General features: G+C 39.2%; 1 protein-coding gene across 2 annotated transcripts in view; it reads left to right on the top strand.

Moving 5' to 3' along the window:
• Window positions 1-17,933, top strand: part of Vps13B (vacuolar protein sorting 13B) — an 88,202-nt gene extending 70,269 nt beyond the window's left edge. For both annotated transcript variants that reach the window (XM_076208121.1, XM_076208112.1), the window contains exons 34-41: window positions 1,582-2,410; window positions 3,343-3,534; window positions 3,648-5,051; window positions 5,214-5,384; window positions 5,979-6,145; window positions 14,285-14,491; window positions 15,266-15,415; window positions 15,742-17,933. In XM_076208121.1, the coding sequence (XP_076064236.1) occupies window positions 1,582-2,410; window positions 3,343-3,534; window positions 3,648-5,051; window positions 5,214-5,384; window positions 5,979-6,145; window positions 14,285-14,491; window positions 15,266-15,415; window positions 15,742-16,059 (3,438 nt within the window). In that variant the 3' untranslated portion in view covers window positions 16,060-17,933. The remainder of the gene's footprint in view (window positions 1-1,581; window positions 2,411-3,342; window positions 3,535-3,647; window positions 5,052-5,213; window positions 5,385-5,978; window positions 6,146-14,284; window positions 14,492-15,265; window positions 15,416-15,741) is intronic.
• The last annotated feature ends 848 nt before the right edge of the window (window positions 17,934-18,781 follow it).

Below are 18,781 nucleotides of genomic sequence, written 5' to 3'. Positions count from 1 at the left end.
GACATTTTAATTTGGTGTTTAGGGACCAGGCTTCACTGCCGTATGTTAACACCGGTCTTAACACTGAGGCATAAATTGTCCTCTTGCATTGAAGTGGGATGCTTTTTTTCTTTTAATAGTGGGTACAAAATATTTAGGGTGTTGTTATATTTTGTAATCCTGCTGTTTATTTCAGTCTCCTGCTGGTTATTATGACTGAATTCCACTCCCAAATACTTAAAATGTTCGACCTGTTTTAATTGTTGTCCATCAACTTCGATTCTTCCCTCAACTCGCCTTCTGTCGACACACATTACTTCCGTTTTTGTAACATTCATCTGCATCCTGTATTGTTTTAGCACATCATTCCATTTGTTCATTTCAGTTTATAGATCTTCCCAACTGCTATATCGTCAGCATACGCAAGCACCAGTGGGTTCATATTTCTCTCTCCTTCAATATCCTTAATTATCCTATCCATGTACATTATAAACAATAATGGAGATAGCACTCTGCCTTGTCTTACTCCACACTTGACCCTAAACCACTTACTGTCTCTTTTCTCAGTCTTTACTCTACTTTCACTATTTTCATATAAACTCTTAATAGCTTTTATTAGACTCACTGGTACCTCGTATTCATTGTGTTCAGTAGCTTGCCATAACTGATCTCTTGGTACTCTATCAAAAGCCTTTTGAAGGTCAATAAACCCAAGGCATTTATGTCTGTCCCACTCCCAACATTTTTCCATTAAGATTTTTAGAGTAAAGATATTGTCAATTGTTCCTCATCCTGGTCTAAAACCACTCTTAGATTCTTTTATTTTATGTTCAACTATGCTTCTTAATCGTTTTTCCAAAATTCTTTCATAGATCTTTCCTGTGTGTGATAGTAGAGAGATGCCTCTATAGTTTCCACAATCTGTTTTGTCATCTTTTTTGTGTATTGGACATATCACCGCTTTTGTCCAATCATCTGGGACTTGTTTATTTCTCCATGCTATATTTATCACTTCTAACATCCACTCTAGTCCGTTGTTTCCCATTTTCTTTGTAATTTCTCTTGAAATTTCATCCTCTCCTGGTGCTTTCCCATTTTTCAATCATTTCTACGGCTACTCTCAATTCTGCTTTTGTTATTTTCCATTTATTTCTTCCTGTGTCTTCCACTTCACTTTCCACTTCTCTTTCCCTCATATATTCTGGGTTGTACTCTCTTTCATCTTCATCTTGTCCTGTGAAGTTCAACAGATCCTCAAAATACTCTGTCCATCTTTCACTAATTTCTTGTGATTCTATTAATAGATAATCATCCTTGTCTCTTATAGAATGGGTTGGTACCATATTTTCTTTCCTATATGACTTTGCAAGACTAAATATTAGTTTCCTTGTCCCATTCATATCTTTAACCAGCTGTTTTCCTTTGCTTTTCTTTTTATAGTCTCTGCTTCATTTCTCCTGAAGACATATTCTTGCCTATCCTGAGGCCTTCTTGTCTTCATCCAAATTCTAAAGGCTTTATTTTTCCGTATTACCGCCTCTGTATAGAAATATTTCATAATCAATCTCATCTTAGGACTAATTTCTGTTCCTTCATTTCCAGGTTGGCTTTGCTGGCTTATACCCTAACTGCAACACTATAGTTGTGGATATACGACCTTGGGCTCTCATTGTGAACCACACAGGCATTGAGATTCGCTTAGAAGAAGGAGATGCCAATAAGAACACATGGTTCATTCCTGCTGGGGCTGTATTTGCCCCACCCAAGTTAGATGGCTTTTTCACATTAGGCGTAGGGGAGGGTGAAGAGCATTATGAGTCTGTTCCTCTGCAGTTGTCCAAAGAAGAGCGTTGGTACAGCCTCAAGTTTGAAGGGCGAATCACTCGTGAAGGAGCAACATCTATCAAAATAGCCATGAAGAACAAGGTGTGCTTTATAACGGTGCTGTCAAGCTATGAAGAAAACATCCAGGTGCTTCATCTGGTGCCCACATACTCTGTCACAAACTGTACCAATCAGTTGCTAAAAGTGCAAGGTTTATATGTGCTGGCTGGTGATTCCAAGCTGCAGCCACCCCTGTTGCCCATGCTTAAGTTACCTGTTCAACAAAATAAAGGAAAGTATACTAAGGAAATGCCCCTCCTCTTCTGGCACACACTCAAGGATCTTGAGGTCCCCAAAGCTGAGGAAGAAGTCCATTGTTTGCAAGTTGGGGTTGGGCAGTACTTGGCCCATCCCATTGTTCTGCAAGACTCCAAGCCTGACCTGAGAATTCCATTCACTCTGCCTGCATCAGATGCTGGTGTGATCCTGAACCAGCCATACTTGATGACAAGTCACCAGCACATGGGGCAAGTCAAGATTGTATTGCAGATGGACCCCTCACCTCAGATGGTCATCCACAATAACACCACAGCACTACTACTACTAGGTAAGGTTAGAGTAAAGATGTGGAGAGGAAAGGAGGAATAGGGAAAAACAATGTGGATGAGAAAGAGAAGAGAGGGAAATGCAAACTATTGAAAGAGAAAAGAACTAAGAAAGTAGTTCTTTGTGTGGATAGATAAGCAGATTGATGGCTTTAGATATGGTTTTTTATTGAAATGTCACAGAAATCATGTCTTGTGATTCTTATAGTCATAACTGCAAAAACAGCTAATGGACAGTAGGTAATGGGAGAGAAAGATATGGGAGGGAGATGGGCAGCATATTTCAAGTTGTTTAATATAGAGAATGGAAAGGCTTTCAATGTGGCAGTGGAAGATGCTGTGAGAATGACTGATGTATGCATACATACATCAAAAGGCCTTTTTCCCCGAATAAGGGGGAGGGCCAAGTCAAAGCGTGCCCCCCCACTCACTCACACACACACTCACACACTCTCTCTCTCTCTCTCTCTCTCTCTCTCTCTCTCTCTCTCTCTCTCTCTCTCTCTCTTCTCTCTCTCTCTCTCTCTCTCTCTCGCTCTCTCTCTCTCTCGCTCTCTCTCGCTCTCTCTCTCTCTCTCTCTCTCTCTTCTCTCTCTCTCTCTCTTTCTCTCTCTCTCTCTCTCTCTCTCTCTCTCTCTCTCTCTCTCTCTCTCTCTCTCTCTCTCTCTCTCTCTCTCTCTCTCTCTCTCACTCACTCTCTCTCTCTCTCTCTCTCACCCTCTCTATATATGTGTATGTATTTACATAATTGTAGTATACAGGACAGGAGTAATGCTCATGGAGTCCAATCTCGTACCCTCTAGTTCATCACACCTAGCCCTTGGTATTCCTGTAGGGTTCTAGCTTGGATTATATCCTTAATTTCCATATATCATTTTGGTCCTTTATACTTGGAACAGTAGAGATGAAATTCTAAATAACTCTTTGTTTACAGGCCAGAGCTCATTGCAAGAGGAAGGGTTGATGGAAGAGGAGTTAGATCTGTTTGCTGGAATGCCTTCAGCCCCACCAAGCCGAGCTGTCTATTACACTTTCCCTTACATTTCACACAAGTTTCCTGAAGTCACTTCTAATAATGTTGCCTTTCCAAGATTACATTTCTCACAACCAGACATCCTTCAGAATGGTAAGTACCAATTTACTAAAATCATATATAACCATGAAAAAATTGCAGTGGCATTATAATTAAATTATATATAGCGAAACTAATGAATAAAATCACTGTCTTTGTCCCTGCAGCTGAAAATGAAGAGGTACTCTGGAGTCAAGGGGTGGATATCCATCAGCATTATGACCAGTTTGTCAGCGTGCCGGGGCACGGGGATGTCAAAGTCAGGATAGAGTGCGTAGGACACACCACCCATGTCTTTGTTGACCCAGTCAGTAGGATCGAGATATCAGCAAAAGAAATAAGGAGTCGAATTGCTGCTGAACCTTCCAAAGGAAGAGTTGCCACCTCTACCAATAAAGGACGCACAGGCAAAGATAAAGAGGTTGTGGAGGAAGGTACTGTAAAGGAAGTGGAGGGTAGTCTACCTTTAGAGTCAGATGCAGAGACAAATGCTGACATAAATATCCCAGCAGTTTCAGCCACAAGTACAAAGAAGCACATGGGAGACTCAAGTAAAAATAAGGAAAACAAGAAGCACAATACTAAGACTGTTGTATATGTTAGCTTTATGTGCACACAGATTGCTTTTGTACTTAAGGATGACATTAGCCATCAGGAGCACATTTCGGAGATTCTCAGACTCACACTGGATTACTGTATCCTTACACTTAGACCTAAACTTGACCTGTCTGAGAAGTTGCGGGCCTTAGACATGGGAGTAAGTGATAGGATGGAGCTCATTATGTTCATCGGCGATGCACAAATCGACAACCAGCTCTACACTGCTGGTCGACATGACTTTCCTGTTATTCTAGTGAAGCAAGACCATGTCAAGGCACCTTCCATTTCGCCGTTGGATCCCATTGAGAGAGTTGTCCAGATTTCGCACAATAATGCCCTTTTCGCCCTTAGTCTAGTCCTCGAGAGAACTAGCCAAGGAGCATGTATGCATTCTGTCCATTTGAAACTAAAGCCTATTTGCCTTTATGCAGAAGATACTGTCTTCTATTCCCTCATGGACATCCTCTCCTCCTTCCTTCCGTCCCAGAAGCCCCAGAAGGTGGAGAGCTTTACTGTAGATGAGGACGAGGATGAAACAAACCTCATCATGTTACTTCCAGAAGACGTTTTGGTGAAGTCCAAGGCTATGACCCAACCCATTCATGTCAACAAACTCACCATTGATCCCATATCCCTCCTCCTCAGTGTTCATGCATCTGTGAAACTCTTCATTGCCTTAGACCAGTCACCACTACACTTTAATGCCTTTGAACGCACAGATGTAATTACAACCAGTTATAGCTTAGGCCATAACCTCACTATGCACTACTTGTCTGGTGCCTTGGTCAGGGCTGGATGGGTTGTTGGGTCCTTAGATCTTCTTGGGAACCCTGGAGGCTTTGCACGAACAGTTGGAACTGGTGTCCGGGATTTTGTACAACTTCCGTATGAGGGGATATTGCAGGGCCCCTGGGCATTCATTGCTGGCATGACCCATGGCTCTCTCTCACTTGTCAAGCACATCACTGCAGGTGTGTCTTTGTTGCATTTCTGTTGCATAAACTAGTCATTGTTGACTCTGTATGAGTTATTATATAATCATTATTGACTTCATGACATACACCACCAATTGACTTCATGGCATGTATTTATATATTTTTAGTACATTACTCATAAGAAATTCACATTTCCAGGAACTTTGGTGTCTCTCACTAATCTGGCAAATTCAGTGGCACGGAACATGGAACGGCTTTCACTGGATGAAGACCATGCAGCTCGTAGTGAGGCTTCGAGAAGATCAAGACCTCATGGCCTTACTAACGGACTTGTACAAGGTTTCAGTGCCTTTGGAATTTCATTACTTGGTATGTATTTGAATGTAATAAATACTTTTTTCTTTCCTGCTTCAATGCTTTCTTATGTATACCTTTGAACTTGAAAAGGAAAAGAATGTTAGTATCAAAAGTGAGGGCCAGATTCCCCCCACACCATGAAGGATTTACTATTGAATATTTCTTTGAATCATGGTTGTCTGGTGTGACTATTTTTGCTGATGATTTATGAAGGAATGCCTTCATTCTTATTCATTGTCCCAGTTTGTCTGAGTAGGCATGGGTATTCTTAGCTGCTATTTTGTAGTTGCTATGTTGGGTTTTTATTGTCAAGCCATCTGTAGGTGACTGTTTTCATGTCATTTTATGGATGTATTGAGATATCAAAATTTCATTGAGCTTAATTGTGGGGTTTTAATTAATTATCAATCATCATCTGATAACCAAGTGCCTATATGACTGTTGCTCTTACAACATAAAACTAGGTATGTTTGATTCAGTTATGATATAGCCATAAAAAAAAAGATGGATTGTTTGAACAATGGTCCTTTGAAAACTTCATGGTATGTTGAGGTTTCTGTTTGTGTATGTTAGAGTTAAGTCTAAAAGATGATTTTCTAATTTCAGGGGCCATAGGTGGCTTGGCACATCAGCCCATTCAAGCCATGTTGACAGAAGGAGCGAGTGCGACTTCTGTGGTGGGAGGTATGGGAAAGGGTTTGGTGGGAGTTGTCACCAAACCTATTGGTGGAGCAGCAGACTTGCTTGTGCATACAGGAAAGGGACTACTTCAGGTAAGGTTGCAATAAAGAATATTGTATAAACTGGATTAGTAACTTTTTATTGCTCAAGATTATACATACATATACCAAAGGCTTTTCCCCCCTTACAAGGGAGGTAGCCAAAAAAAACAGACATAAAAACCACTCCCACCCATTCCATCCCCACATACTCCACTCCCATCCACCCCCTTCCTTCCCTCCCTCATATCTTGGCTCCTCCAGGATAATGGATCATTCCTGCATCTTGCCCACTGCCCTGGGTCAGAAGCAGTGTTGCAAGACACAGCACATCCACAGCAAGGCTGCTTCATTAAATTGGGGACCCCCCTCTCCTTCCCCTCATGCAGAAATGGAGAGGACGGGGAGAAATCCCTTCAGCCTGCATCAATTTATTATTCACACACACTCCCTCACCCCCATCCCCCACCCACTCCCCCTCATGCATCACAGTATCATCCATACACAACCATTCTCCATTCACCCCTATCTTCTCTCTCCTCCCATTCTTCCTCAACAGACATTTTCCTCTTTCCCAATGCCCCTTTTACCCCATCCATCCTTCTTATCTTTGGTCGCCCCCTCATGTTCACTCCTTCCACCTCTGCCTTCCACACCTCTTTTACTAATCTTTCTTCACTCATTCTTTCCATGTGTCCAAACCATCTCAGTATTCTTTCATCAACCCTATCTCCCAACTCCCTTTCCACCCCTGTTCTCCTCCTCATGTCCTCATTTCTCACTCTATCCAGCCTAGTAACCCCTAACATACTTTTCAGGCACCTCATCTCAAACACATTCAAACTCCTCCTCTCTTCCTCTCTTATGATCCGTGTTTCTGCCCCATACAGTGCTGTTGGCACAATCACTCCTTCATACAATCTCCCTCTGAGCATCCATTCCCCAATGCCTATTTCTCTTTACACTTTTTAATCCCCCAAGGCATTTACTTACTTTTCTTAGTCTACATTCTACTTCCTTTGGGTGGGAGGGGTGTGGAGTGTATTTAGGGATGAAATGGGTGGGAGTGTTTTTATGCCTTTCCCTTTTTGGCTACCTCCCTTGGAAGGGGGAAAAGGCCTTGGTATATGTATGTATGTACATTCTACTTCCACCTCCACTCCTCCCTTTCCTGGCATATTCACACCCAAGTATCTAAAACTTTCCACTTCCTCCAGTCTCTCTCCCATAGCACTCACTTCCAGTCTGCTGCCACTTTCTCCCTATGTACATCTCATCACCTTACTTTTACCCACATTTATCTTCAACTTCCTTCTTTCTCACACCTTCCCAAACTCTGACACTAACTTGCTCAATCCCTCCTCTGATTCTGCCACAAGAGGAGTGTTGTCAGCAAACAGCAACTGGTGTATCTCCCACTTTCCTCCATTTCCTTTAACCACCTCCAATCCCTGACTCATTACCCTTGCACTTACCTCTTGCACCACCCCGTCCATATATAATATGAACAGCCAAGGCAACATAACACATCCCTGGTGAAGTCCTACCTTTACCTCAAACCATTCACTCTTTCCATTTCTAATTCTAACACAGGCTCAACTACTTTCATAAAAATTCTTGACTGCTCTCAACATTTTTTCCTCCTATCCTATATATCAAAAGGCCTCCCACAATGCCTTCCTTTTTACCCCATCATAAGCCTTTTCCAAATCCATAAATGCCCAAAAAACATCCTTACTTTTCCTAAAGGTTTCTCACATAACTGCCTTACCACAAAAGTCTGATGCACAGAACCTCTACATGCCCTAAACCCACACTGTTCCTCACCAATTACTTCCTCTATTCCTCTCCTAATCTTTTCAATCAAAACCCTCCCATAAGCCATCCCAACTACACTCAACAAACTGATCCCTCTGAAACTACTGCGCTCACACTTGTATCCTTTTCCTTTGTAAAGGGGAATTATATAGGCACTCCTCCAGTTCTTTGGCACTCTACCTTCATTAAGACAAACATTAAAGAACCTCACCAGCCAGTCCACCATCACTGTACCTCCCTTTTTTTACACTCCACTTGACACCAAATATAACCCAGGTGACTTACCTGCTCTCATCATTGTAATAAATGCTTTCACCTCATCTTTCCTTATTTCTTCTCAATTTTCCGCATTCATCACTATCATTTTCCTAGCACTTCCCACAGCAACTACCTTTCCCTCCCTAACATCCCTCACATTTAGTAACTCCCATCTTACTCTTACTACTGTCTCTTCCATTATCATCTCTCCATCTGCACCTTTTAGCTTTTCTTCTCTACTTGATTTGCCTCTGCTTCCTCTCTTAATTTCCTTTCAAAACATGTTTCTATTACTTTCAAAATTTTCTGTCATACTCTTACCCTATTTCATGTCTGCTCTCCTCTTTGTCTCCTTTATCTTATGCTTTACTTCTCTTTTCTTTGTACCTCTCATATGATTCTCTCATCCTATTTTGTAAACAACCTGTGAATGCTTATTTCTATCTTCTACAACTTTTTTTTGCTTCATTCCACCACTACCTTTCCTTCTATTTCCTCCCGTCATCCTTTTTCCATACACCATTTTTGCACACCTTGTGACTCCCTCCTTGAAACACCCCCATTCCTCCTCCACTCCTAGTTCTACTCTATCCTTCACTCCCTCCCACTATTCTCTCAGCTTCTTCTTGTACTCCTCCTTTTCTTTCTCATTGAAGCAGTTTACTCTAAGCACCACCGTACCTTCTGTCCTTTTTCTCTTTCTCCATCCTGCACTCTCAACTTAACTTCCACCAAAAAATAATCCTTTCCCCACACTCTTCCCTTAGAATATGTACATCCCTAACTCTTCCTACTATTGTCCTGGTTACCACTATATTGGCCATTGAGGCCCTATCTGCCACCCTCTCCCATGTGTACTTATGCTTGATTTTCTTCCTAAAAACTGTATTTGGTATCATCAACTCTAGACACATCACCATCATCTCTCCACTGTGATTTTTTTCTGGAACTCCACACTTCCCAACCACTCTATCTACCATTTATGAACATGCAAAACAGTTTTGATTCATCTTTGCATTTTTCTACTACACCTCTTTTAAAATTGCTTTCCTCCTACCTGCGAATTCTGGTATAGTCATTCCCAGCTTATTTGTAAGCTTCTTTTGTTTTATTGCTTCTTTTCTTTCTCCATTTTCACCAAGGCACATCCTTGGCCTTTTTCACAACCTTTTGATGAGAAAGGAAAGTGCATGGTGGGGTGCAGGGTAGTGTCTAAAGCACAGGTTCTCAACCCTCTTCCCCATGTACCCCTTGTTTATGAATCACTGTTCTGTAGCCTCCTGTAGATCACTTTAACACTGAATAGAATCGGTAGGCCTTCACTAAATACCACTATTTGTTAGATTGTGGGTCCCGACCGTACAACTCTGTGGTTCCACAGGGGTCCATGGACCCCAGGTTGAGAACTACTGGTCTAAAGGATAATGTGTACCAAGGTGAAATTGGGATGAGAGATATATTTACCTAATTGTATTATACAGGAAAGAAGCAATGCTTGTTAGGTCCTGTCTCCTATTCTTTAATTTTCTAACATATCTAGACTCAAATTTATGTACAGTTCCAACTTAATCAATATCTGATTTCCAATTATCATATTTAGATTTGAACTCATGTATTGTTTGAGCTTGGGCTATATCACCCTCTAAGCTATTCAACATATTTATACATATATATGGAAAACTCTATTTCTTCACATCCTTTTGACATGTGGTCTTAATTTACTTCCATGACCTCTCATCTTCAATCAGGAGATCTCTTCTATCAATACAATCTATCCCCTTTAGTGACCTGAATACTGTAATCATGCAGTTTCTATAAGTGCATGTCCTGGTAATAAGAAAAGTGAAGAGGAAAGGGAATTTTTTTTTTATTTATTCAAACAAGTGTTTAGGAAATTTTGGGAGGAATGGAAATGTGTTGGGGGATATTAATGATAGTTTCATAATGTTTGTGATAAGTGTGCATTTATCTAGTTGTATTTACCTTGTTGTATTATACGGGAAGAGAGCTATGTAAATGGCCAGTAGATCTCCTCTTTCTCTTCTTTGTTCCAGGGTTGATAGTTCCAGTTTGGACAATCTTTGTTCCTATGTCAGTTTAGAGAATGTTGGTGCCATCTTTGTCTTTGCTCTTTGGATTATTTCTAATTTCTTTATATTCTTTTTTGTACTGGGTGCCCATAGTGTCACAGCATACTCCAATCTTGGTCTTATCAGTGTGACTAATATTTTCTTTACCATTTCCTCATCCAAGTAGTCAAAGGCCATTTTCATTGATCTTAGTAAATTGATATTTTCTCTGACTTTTGTTGATATGCTTGTCTGATGACATATCTTTGCTGATAATTACTCCCAGGCCCCTTTCCCAGCTAACTTTTTTTACTTTCTTTGTACCAATTTTATATTGCCCTGATATTCTATTTTTACTTTTTCCAAACTCCATTATACTACATTTCTTGATGTTGAAGTTCACTTCCCACTTTTGACTTCATTCCCAGACTTTATCCAGGTCTTTCTGTAGTGATTCACAGTCTTCCTCTGTATTTACTTTCTTTAGTAGTTTTGCATCATCTGCAAAGAAGTTCATATAACATTCCACACCTTCATCTATGTCATTTATATATATGGCAAACATTATCGGAGCCAATACAGAACCTTGTGGGACTCCACTTATCATTTCTTCCCAGGTCGAGTTTTTGTCTCTAAGTATCACCCTCATTTTTCTCCCATTCAAGAAATCTTCCATCCATTTCAATAACTTTCCTTGAACACCACCTATTATTTTGATTTTTCTTAGTAGCTTTTTGTGTGGTGCTTTATCAAATGCTTTTCATAAATCTAGGAAAGCACAATCTGCCCATCCATCCCTTTCTTGCATTATTTCTATTAGCCATGAGTAAAAGCAAACCAAGTTAGTGGCACATAATCTTCTGTGCCTAAAGCCAAATTGTTTTGGATTCAGTATATTATTTTCTTCCAGATGTTTAATCCATATACTTTTGATAACTTTTTCACTTATTTTTGCTATTGTGCTTGTAAGGGAGATCGGTCTATAGTTTGTTGGGTCCCCCCACCCTCCCTTCATATATTGGTACAATATTTGCATTTTTCAAATCTTGTGGTACCTTTCCTTCTTTGAGTGAGTAATCAATTATCTTATATATTTTGCCCATTAGTTCATCCATACATTTTTTTAATATCCAATTTGTAATTCTATCTGCACTATGTGATTTTCTGATGTCAAGTTTTATTATTTGGTCCCTTATTTCCTTCTGTGTCACAATTATTTCTTTCATTATGGGGGGATCTTTCTCCCTTTCCTTCATCCCAATTTTGTGCACTTTCAATTGTGAATACAGATTAAAAATACTTGTTCATAATTTCAGCCATTTCTACATCTATATGTACGTCATTCCCTTGACGCAGTTTCACTTTTTCTTGTTTATCTTTTAGTTTACTATTCACATACCTGTAGAATAGTTTAGGTTGATCTTTGCATTTGTTTATTATGTCTTTTTCATAGTTTCTCTTCTCTTCCCTGCATATTTTTACATATTCATTTCTTAGTTTGATATATATTTGCCACTTACTCTTTTTTTTTTTTTTTTTTTTTCATCTTTTCTAAGCTTTGTCTCTTTTATCATTAGCCTCAGCACATTTTTTGTTGTACCAGCACTTAATGTACACCCATTCTTGCTTCTACTTTGGCATGTATTTGTCTATGCCCTCTATAAATTTCTTTTAATATGTTCCATTTCTCTCCCATCTTTGTTTCTTCATTTAAGAAGTTTTCCCAATTCACTTTTTGAGAGAATTTTCGAAGTTTCTCAAAATCCATTTTGTTGTACATTAGTCTTCCTTTTCTATGTTTCTCATTTCTTCTCAAATCTTAGGAGGTGCTAAGATGGGAGGGAGGGTGGAGGGGTGTGGAGTGTTTTTGGGGATGGAATGGGTGGGAATGATTTTATGCCTTGTCCTTTTTGGCTACCTCCCTGGTAAGGGGGAAAAAGCCTTGGTATATGTATGTATGTATGTAAACTCTATTAGTATGTGGTCACTCTTCCCAGTTGGTGTCTTGTATTCCATTTCATCCACAATATCAGGCTCTGACGTAAATATTAAATCTAGTCTCGATGGTTTTTCATTGTTTCTATGTATGGTATTTTCCTTTACCAATTGAGTCATTGTGTATTCAGTGGTCATATCCAGTAATATATTTCCCCAAAGGTCTTCTCCACCTTTCACTGTCATTTCTTCCCAACATATTTCTTTTGAGTTAAAATCACCAATAATTACTATGTTTCCTCCTTTCAGTAGCCTAATTCATTTAATGCATGCTATGTGTCCTCCAACATTTTGAAATGATCACTCTCTGTCCAAGAATGTTATTTTGGAGACATATATCATTAAAATTTTCTACTTTTCATGTCACTGGTTTCAACTTTTATCATAATCAATTCCATGTTATTTTTTCCTTCTGTTATCTTTGTCACATTTAAACCTTTCTTAGTCAAGAACATGACTCCTCCATGCTGTTTCTCCTTTCTATTTTTCATCCAATGGATGTATAAACCTTGTCCCACAGTATTAGATGGCAGTGGACCTTTTAACTTTGTCTCCACAATTCCCATTATGTCTGGTTTCTCCTTTGCCAGATAGTCATTTAATTCATTTAGTCTTGAAATCATGCCATCTATGCTGGTATATATTATTTTTAATTTTTTCCTTTCTCCTCTTTTGTTTATTATGTTTTTCTTATACCATTTTCTCAGCCTCAGGTCTAGTACTCTCAAAAAACCTCTGTTCTTCTCTCTCTCTTTTTTTTTTTTTTTCATTTGCTTCATTTTGTAGTGTCTTTTCCCTCTCTTTTTCCTCATTGCTCATTTCTTTTTTATCCATTCATTTTTATAATTTTTACTATTTACCAGCTTTGATGTTTTTGATAGTACTGCTATCATATGAGACCTTAGTTTGATTTTTGGTGGTCTATATATTTTTTTTCTTTAATGTTGTTCCATCCTGTGTACTTCTATTTTTTTGTCCATTACTTGTCCCTCCTCTTGTATCTCAGAATTTCTTTTGCAATTTCTTTCTCTTCTTTTTCTATTTGGTATCAAGGTACATTATGTTTTTCTTTAATACCATAAACTACAATGCACTTTTTTTTATATACAGTGTCTCTGACACAATTCTCTTTTTCCTTGATTACTTTAATTATCATTTCTTTAGCATTGTTTTCCACTTGTTGCTGTACTATTTCTTTAAAAGTTAATTTTTTATTTTCTTGTTCTATTTTCCATTGATTTTTTATTTCTTGGAGATCTGTCTCTTTAATTGTTTCTCAAACTTTCTTTGGTTACCACTTGTATTTGTTCTTTTCTTTTTTCAAAGCCTCATTTTTGTTTTTATCTTCATTTTTCATTCTTTTATTTTCACTTTTGACCATGTTTGATTCCTTATTTAGATCATTATGCTCTATGTTAGTTGTGGTATTAGATTTTTTAGCTGGTTCACCTCTCTGTACGCCCTGTATTCAGCTCTCAGATAAATTAGTTCCTCTATCACTTCTGCACTCTCACAGTTTCTCCTTCAACATTTTCCATTTTGTGTATTTGACAGTAATGTTGAATTTACTTTATTTTATCATTTCGGTCACTCAATAGACACAACTCCCCCGAATATAAATACAAGCTAGGAGTTTCCTTTGAATTTATTGAAAAGGGCTGCACATCAGAGCTTGTTTCTAGCTGTCCGTTCCCGCCTGTGGTTTGTGCTCGTTTATGATAATTGCATGGGCATGAGTCTTGTCCTTAAGAAATACCAGAGCCTGTTAGTGCCCAAGCTGTCTGAAGACGTTAGGTAGAGTTGATCATTTCAGCCACACCCAACTATATTCTGGGGCATAAACTTCTCACTTTTTAGATATTGATGTCAAAGAGAACACCTGAAGGTGAATTTCATGAGTGTTAAGTAGGAATGAAGGATGTCTGGTATTATGGGTTATCTATCTGTATACCACTAGGCCTTCCTCCTTATAAGGGAGGTAGTCAATTGTGGGTTTTAGTGTGAACATATACCAACTATATAAAAGTAATATATACAATTTGTGCTCTTTTAGGGAGCTGGGTGGAGTCGAGAGCAACACCCACGATTTTGCGCTGATTTGGAACCTCACAGCGCAGGGGTGAATGCAACACTCAAGCTGGCCTGGAAGCATTTGGCTGCTCTACCGAGTGAATGTCGCACTGTTCTAGCAGCTGTTGATGCCACACACTACACATCAGCAGGCTTCTATATGCCTGTTACCGTCCTTCTCACGCCTCAGGTGATTCATTTTAGAACATGCAAAATATTTTGTGAAAGAGTTTTGGGATGGTTTGGGCGCATGGAAAGAATGAGTGAAGAAAGATTAGTAAAAGAGGTGTGGAAGGCAGAGGTGAAAGGAGTGAACATGAGTGGGTGACCAAGGATGACATAAGATGGATGGGGTAAAAGGGGCATTGGGAAAGAAGGGAATTTTCTGTTGGGGAAGAAGGGAGACAGAAGATAGGGTGAGTGGAGAATGGTTGTGTATGGATGATGCTGTGATGCATGGAAGGGAGTGGGTGGGGTGGTGGGGGATGAGAGAGTATGTCTAAATGATATTTTGATGCAGTTTGAAGGGATTTCTCCCTGTCTTCTCTTTTTCTGCATGGAGGAACAGAGAGGGGAGTCACTGATTGAGTGAAGAGGCCTTGCTGTGGATGTGCTGTGTCTTGCTGCATTGCTTTTGACTCAGGGTAGTGGGCAAGATGCAGGGATGACACATCATCCAGGAGGAGCCAAGAAAAGAGGGAGGGAGGGATGGTGAATGGGAGTGGAGTATGTTGGGACAGAATGGGTGGGAGTGGATTTATGCCTTTGACTTTGGCTACTCCATTGTAAAGGGGAAAAAGCTATTGTTATATGTATGTATGTATGTATGTATTTCTTGTGATTAAGGTTGTGGTCTGGGTGAAGGGTGGGTGTTTGCCTTGGTTGACTACCTTCCTTCTTTGTCTAATGTATCAGTCTGTTGACGGCAAATTAGTTAAGATATTGACACAAATCTCTTATTAAGGTGGTGTTCTTGCTGGGGGCAGAGGAAGACTGTCAGCAACATGCCCTGCCGCTGTCAGAAGTAACGTGGAATGCTCACCCATCAGACCCAACTCTCATGTACATTCAGCGCATCATTCCTCAACCTCCTCCTCTCAACCCTGACATGGAGGTAATAGTATGCAAATAATGCAGTCCTGTCAGCATTAATTAATTTTTGTGCCAACATCATTTTCTCTATCTTTCTCCCTCCCCTCTTCCCCCCTTTCTCTCCTTGTTCTTGTTCTTTTTTTTCTGTTGATTGAGGATAGCCTTCATAAATTTAAGCATAATTTATTTTTTGTTCCAAAATCAGACTTGAGTGACCTGTGATGGAGATAAAGTGGTAATATGTGGAAAAAAATATATATATTGAAACTTACTGGGCCTCATGGGCTTGAAAATATCAGACCATTAAATGCAGGGTTAAAATTAATGAAAATTTTAATTTAATTTCAGCCGATAAGTGGATGTCCAGAACGTGTGGCAGACTATGTAAGAAGTACCTGCAGTGAGGCCCTTGAAGCCTCTTGTAGCGTTAAAGGGGGTGTTGGAGGTGGATCTGGAGTGAGTGGTGGTGGAGGAGGAGGAGGAGTTGGAAATGTGTGTGCAGATGACACCAATTCAGAGTCTGATAGAGATTCATTGGTTGATATGTCACGGGGACAGCCTAGTTATCGTATCAAGCTCTTTGTTTCTCCACGGCTGCGTCCATCCCTCTTGGCTGCCATCACCATTGCTGCCAGAGCCACTCAGGGCAAAGGGTTCATTGTATAAGTTTCATTGTTTCATGTAGTGAGGAGTTTGTAAAAGGATTCTAATTGTTGAGACCCAACTTGAGAGGTTTTACTGTTATTTTTGAGTGTTAATTTGTTGCATGCATGCTGTTTAGTGCATTTACTTCCCACCTTGTCATTTGTCATATTTATGAACTGAATGCTATGCAATTGTTTGTGATGTTTATTCTTTGTGTGTTGGTTTCTTTGTGTAATCTTTGGATTAATTCAGTGTTTTATGTACAAGAGATTTTGGGAATGGAAGTTGATGGGATGGGCATTTGTTTGCACATGGAAAGGTAATAAGGGCATTAAACTATTTGAATATTTTTAGAGGTGGCCATGCCAGGGAAGAGCAGCATTGTGTTAAAGACTGGCATTTTGCATCTTAGCCTTACCAAAAAAGAATAAATCTCTGGAATGTACAGTATGTAAATTGTTGTAGAACATAAAAGATTTGTAGCTTTTATTATAGCTGTTATTGTTATAAGGAACCAATGATGGGTACCTGCAATTGGTGATCCAACAAGATGGATATCTATCTATATATACATATACCAAGGGTTTTTCTTCCTTGTAAGGGAGATAGCCAAGTCAAGATGGATGTCAAGGAGAATTATCTTCATGTCACCCATCTTCAAAGTTTAACACCACCTTTACCTCCATATGGAGGTGCAACCCTGAGAAACTGATATTAGGTCTAAAGACTTAGTTTCATGATCTCTGTTAGTTTGGACTTTACTTCCTCCACCTTTTCACACAAGGAGAGTCAACATCCAATGACTGCTCTCCTCCTACTACTGTAAGCCAGTGACACAGAGAAAGTCACACTAGTACAACATGAACAAGAGTCTGTTTCCTTCCAGAGAGATCTATGGAAGAGGCTGAGGACCAGTACCAGTTACTATGGAGTTGCGGGTTTCCAGTCATTATAATTATCATTGTTATAAAATTCAATGTAAAATATTGATTGAAATGGAGTTAGTCTTTCATTGTATATGTGGACAAAACTTTAAGAAAAGATTTACTGAAAATGTATGGATAAATCATACATTGTATTTTTATGATGTACATACATATTACTTTTTGTAAAATGATAAATAGAAGACTTAAAACATTCCAATACTAACATTAGTTGAAATTGATAAAGAAATTGTATTTTGAATATGTTTTCACCAATGTTCAGAAAAACCTGTATATTGTCTGTTCTATTGTGACATTTGAAACAGATTAAACATAAAATGTGAGAAAAAATATGATTTTTTCAAGTTTATTTTAATAGGGAGGTCCTTCAAATGTGCCCTTTCCCCTGTAAAGTTTCTAGAAAATGTAGTTTATAGACCTTTTAGAAGTCTTGAAGTTCATATTTTTCTGAAGCAGGTGAACAGTGATTTTTCCAAATCATATTCTCAGATTATTTATCTCAACCTAGTATGAGAATATTACAAATTCTCAGCTTGTGTATTTATTTTGACAGATTTATTATCATAGATAAAGACAAAGTTAAAGAATTTAAATGGCACTCTCTTTAATAATATGAATTACTCATTGGGAAGTTTTGAAATGATGTGGTGGAGGCAAGGAAAGAGGCTTAATGCAGTCAGTGCTGAGAGAGGTTAATCTATGGGTCAGGCAGTGATGTGTATTGTGTGTGTGAAACATGAAAATAGGGCTTCATTTTCAGATACTTCATGTAGAAAAGGCTTAGGTAAAGAGGGATCTGATGGATGGATGGATGGCAGTATTACAGTAGTGAGGACTGTACTGCATTATGTAGTTTGTTCTCATTATATAACATGTATGGGAAATGTGATATGTATACATTAACTAAAATTATTAAATTTTTTGGCAAAAAATACCTTTAATTTTTCAGCAAAACTTGGAGGAAAAAAATACTTGTTATCCTCTTGTTAATCACATATTTCTATTGAACCTTCACTTCATAAATTTATGAAGTAAGTGTTCCCACTGCATTTCAGAGTTGTGATGGTAAGGAAGACCTAGTTGGAAATTTCCATTCAGAGATGAAATCTGTAATCATTAACTTGGCCAGAGAGTTAGGGAATGACATCTGTGGAGGGGTCTTGGAGAAGTCCATTGCCCCAGCTCTCTTGCAGGAGACCTGTGGGCCCCAGGTTGCCATGGCTTTTGATGCCTATAAGTCATTTAGTGTAGAGATCTTGGATTGTCTGCAGGGAGTGAATAAAGGACATTGTAGTATTACTGGTGCCGGTATCAAGCCGGACTGTACCCCACTTGTCACCTCTTCAATCTTACATTTCATCTTTCACTACTGCTGTCCTGTACCATTTCTCTGAGTATTCATTTTCTGTGGTGGGGGAAAAGAATACTGCCACCAAGTAATTCCACTTGGATTGTAAGAGGCGAGAAGAAAGGGATGGGGATTGGGACTAGGCATCTTTCTCCTTGTAGCCCCACAGGGGACATTCCTAAACGAAAAAGTAAAGGCATAAGAGGGTCTGGGAGTTTTCCGACCAGCACCCTAAGGTTTGGGTCTTTTAATGTGCATGGATGTGGTACAGATGAGAGTAAAAGGGAAGAGATAGGTAGTATGTTTGTGATAAGAAAGATGGATGTGTTGGCTTTGAGTGAAACTAAGTTGAAAGGGAAGGGTGAGTGTAAGTTTGGGAGGTTATCAGGAGTGAAGAGAGGGCGAGGGAGGGAAGGGGTAGCTATTCTAGTAAGTGAAGAGATAAGTAAAC

Source organism: Oratosquilla oratoria, chromosome 2 (assembly GCF_046742065.1).
Source record: "Oratosquilla oratoria isolate Oo_2021 chromosome 2, ASM4674206v1, whole genome shotgun sequence".
In the NCBI taxonomy this organism is placed as follows: domain Eukaryota; kingdom Metazoa; phylum Arthropoda; class Malacostraca; order Stomatopoda; family Squillidae; genus Oratosquilla; species Oratosquilla oratoria.
The sequence above is the reverse complement of the archived record's forward strand: the minus strand, read 5'-3'. Positions and strand labels throughout refer to the sequence as shown.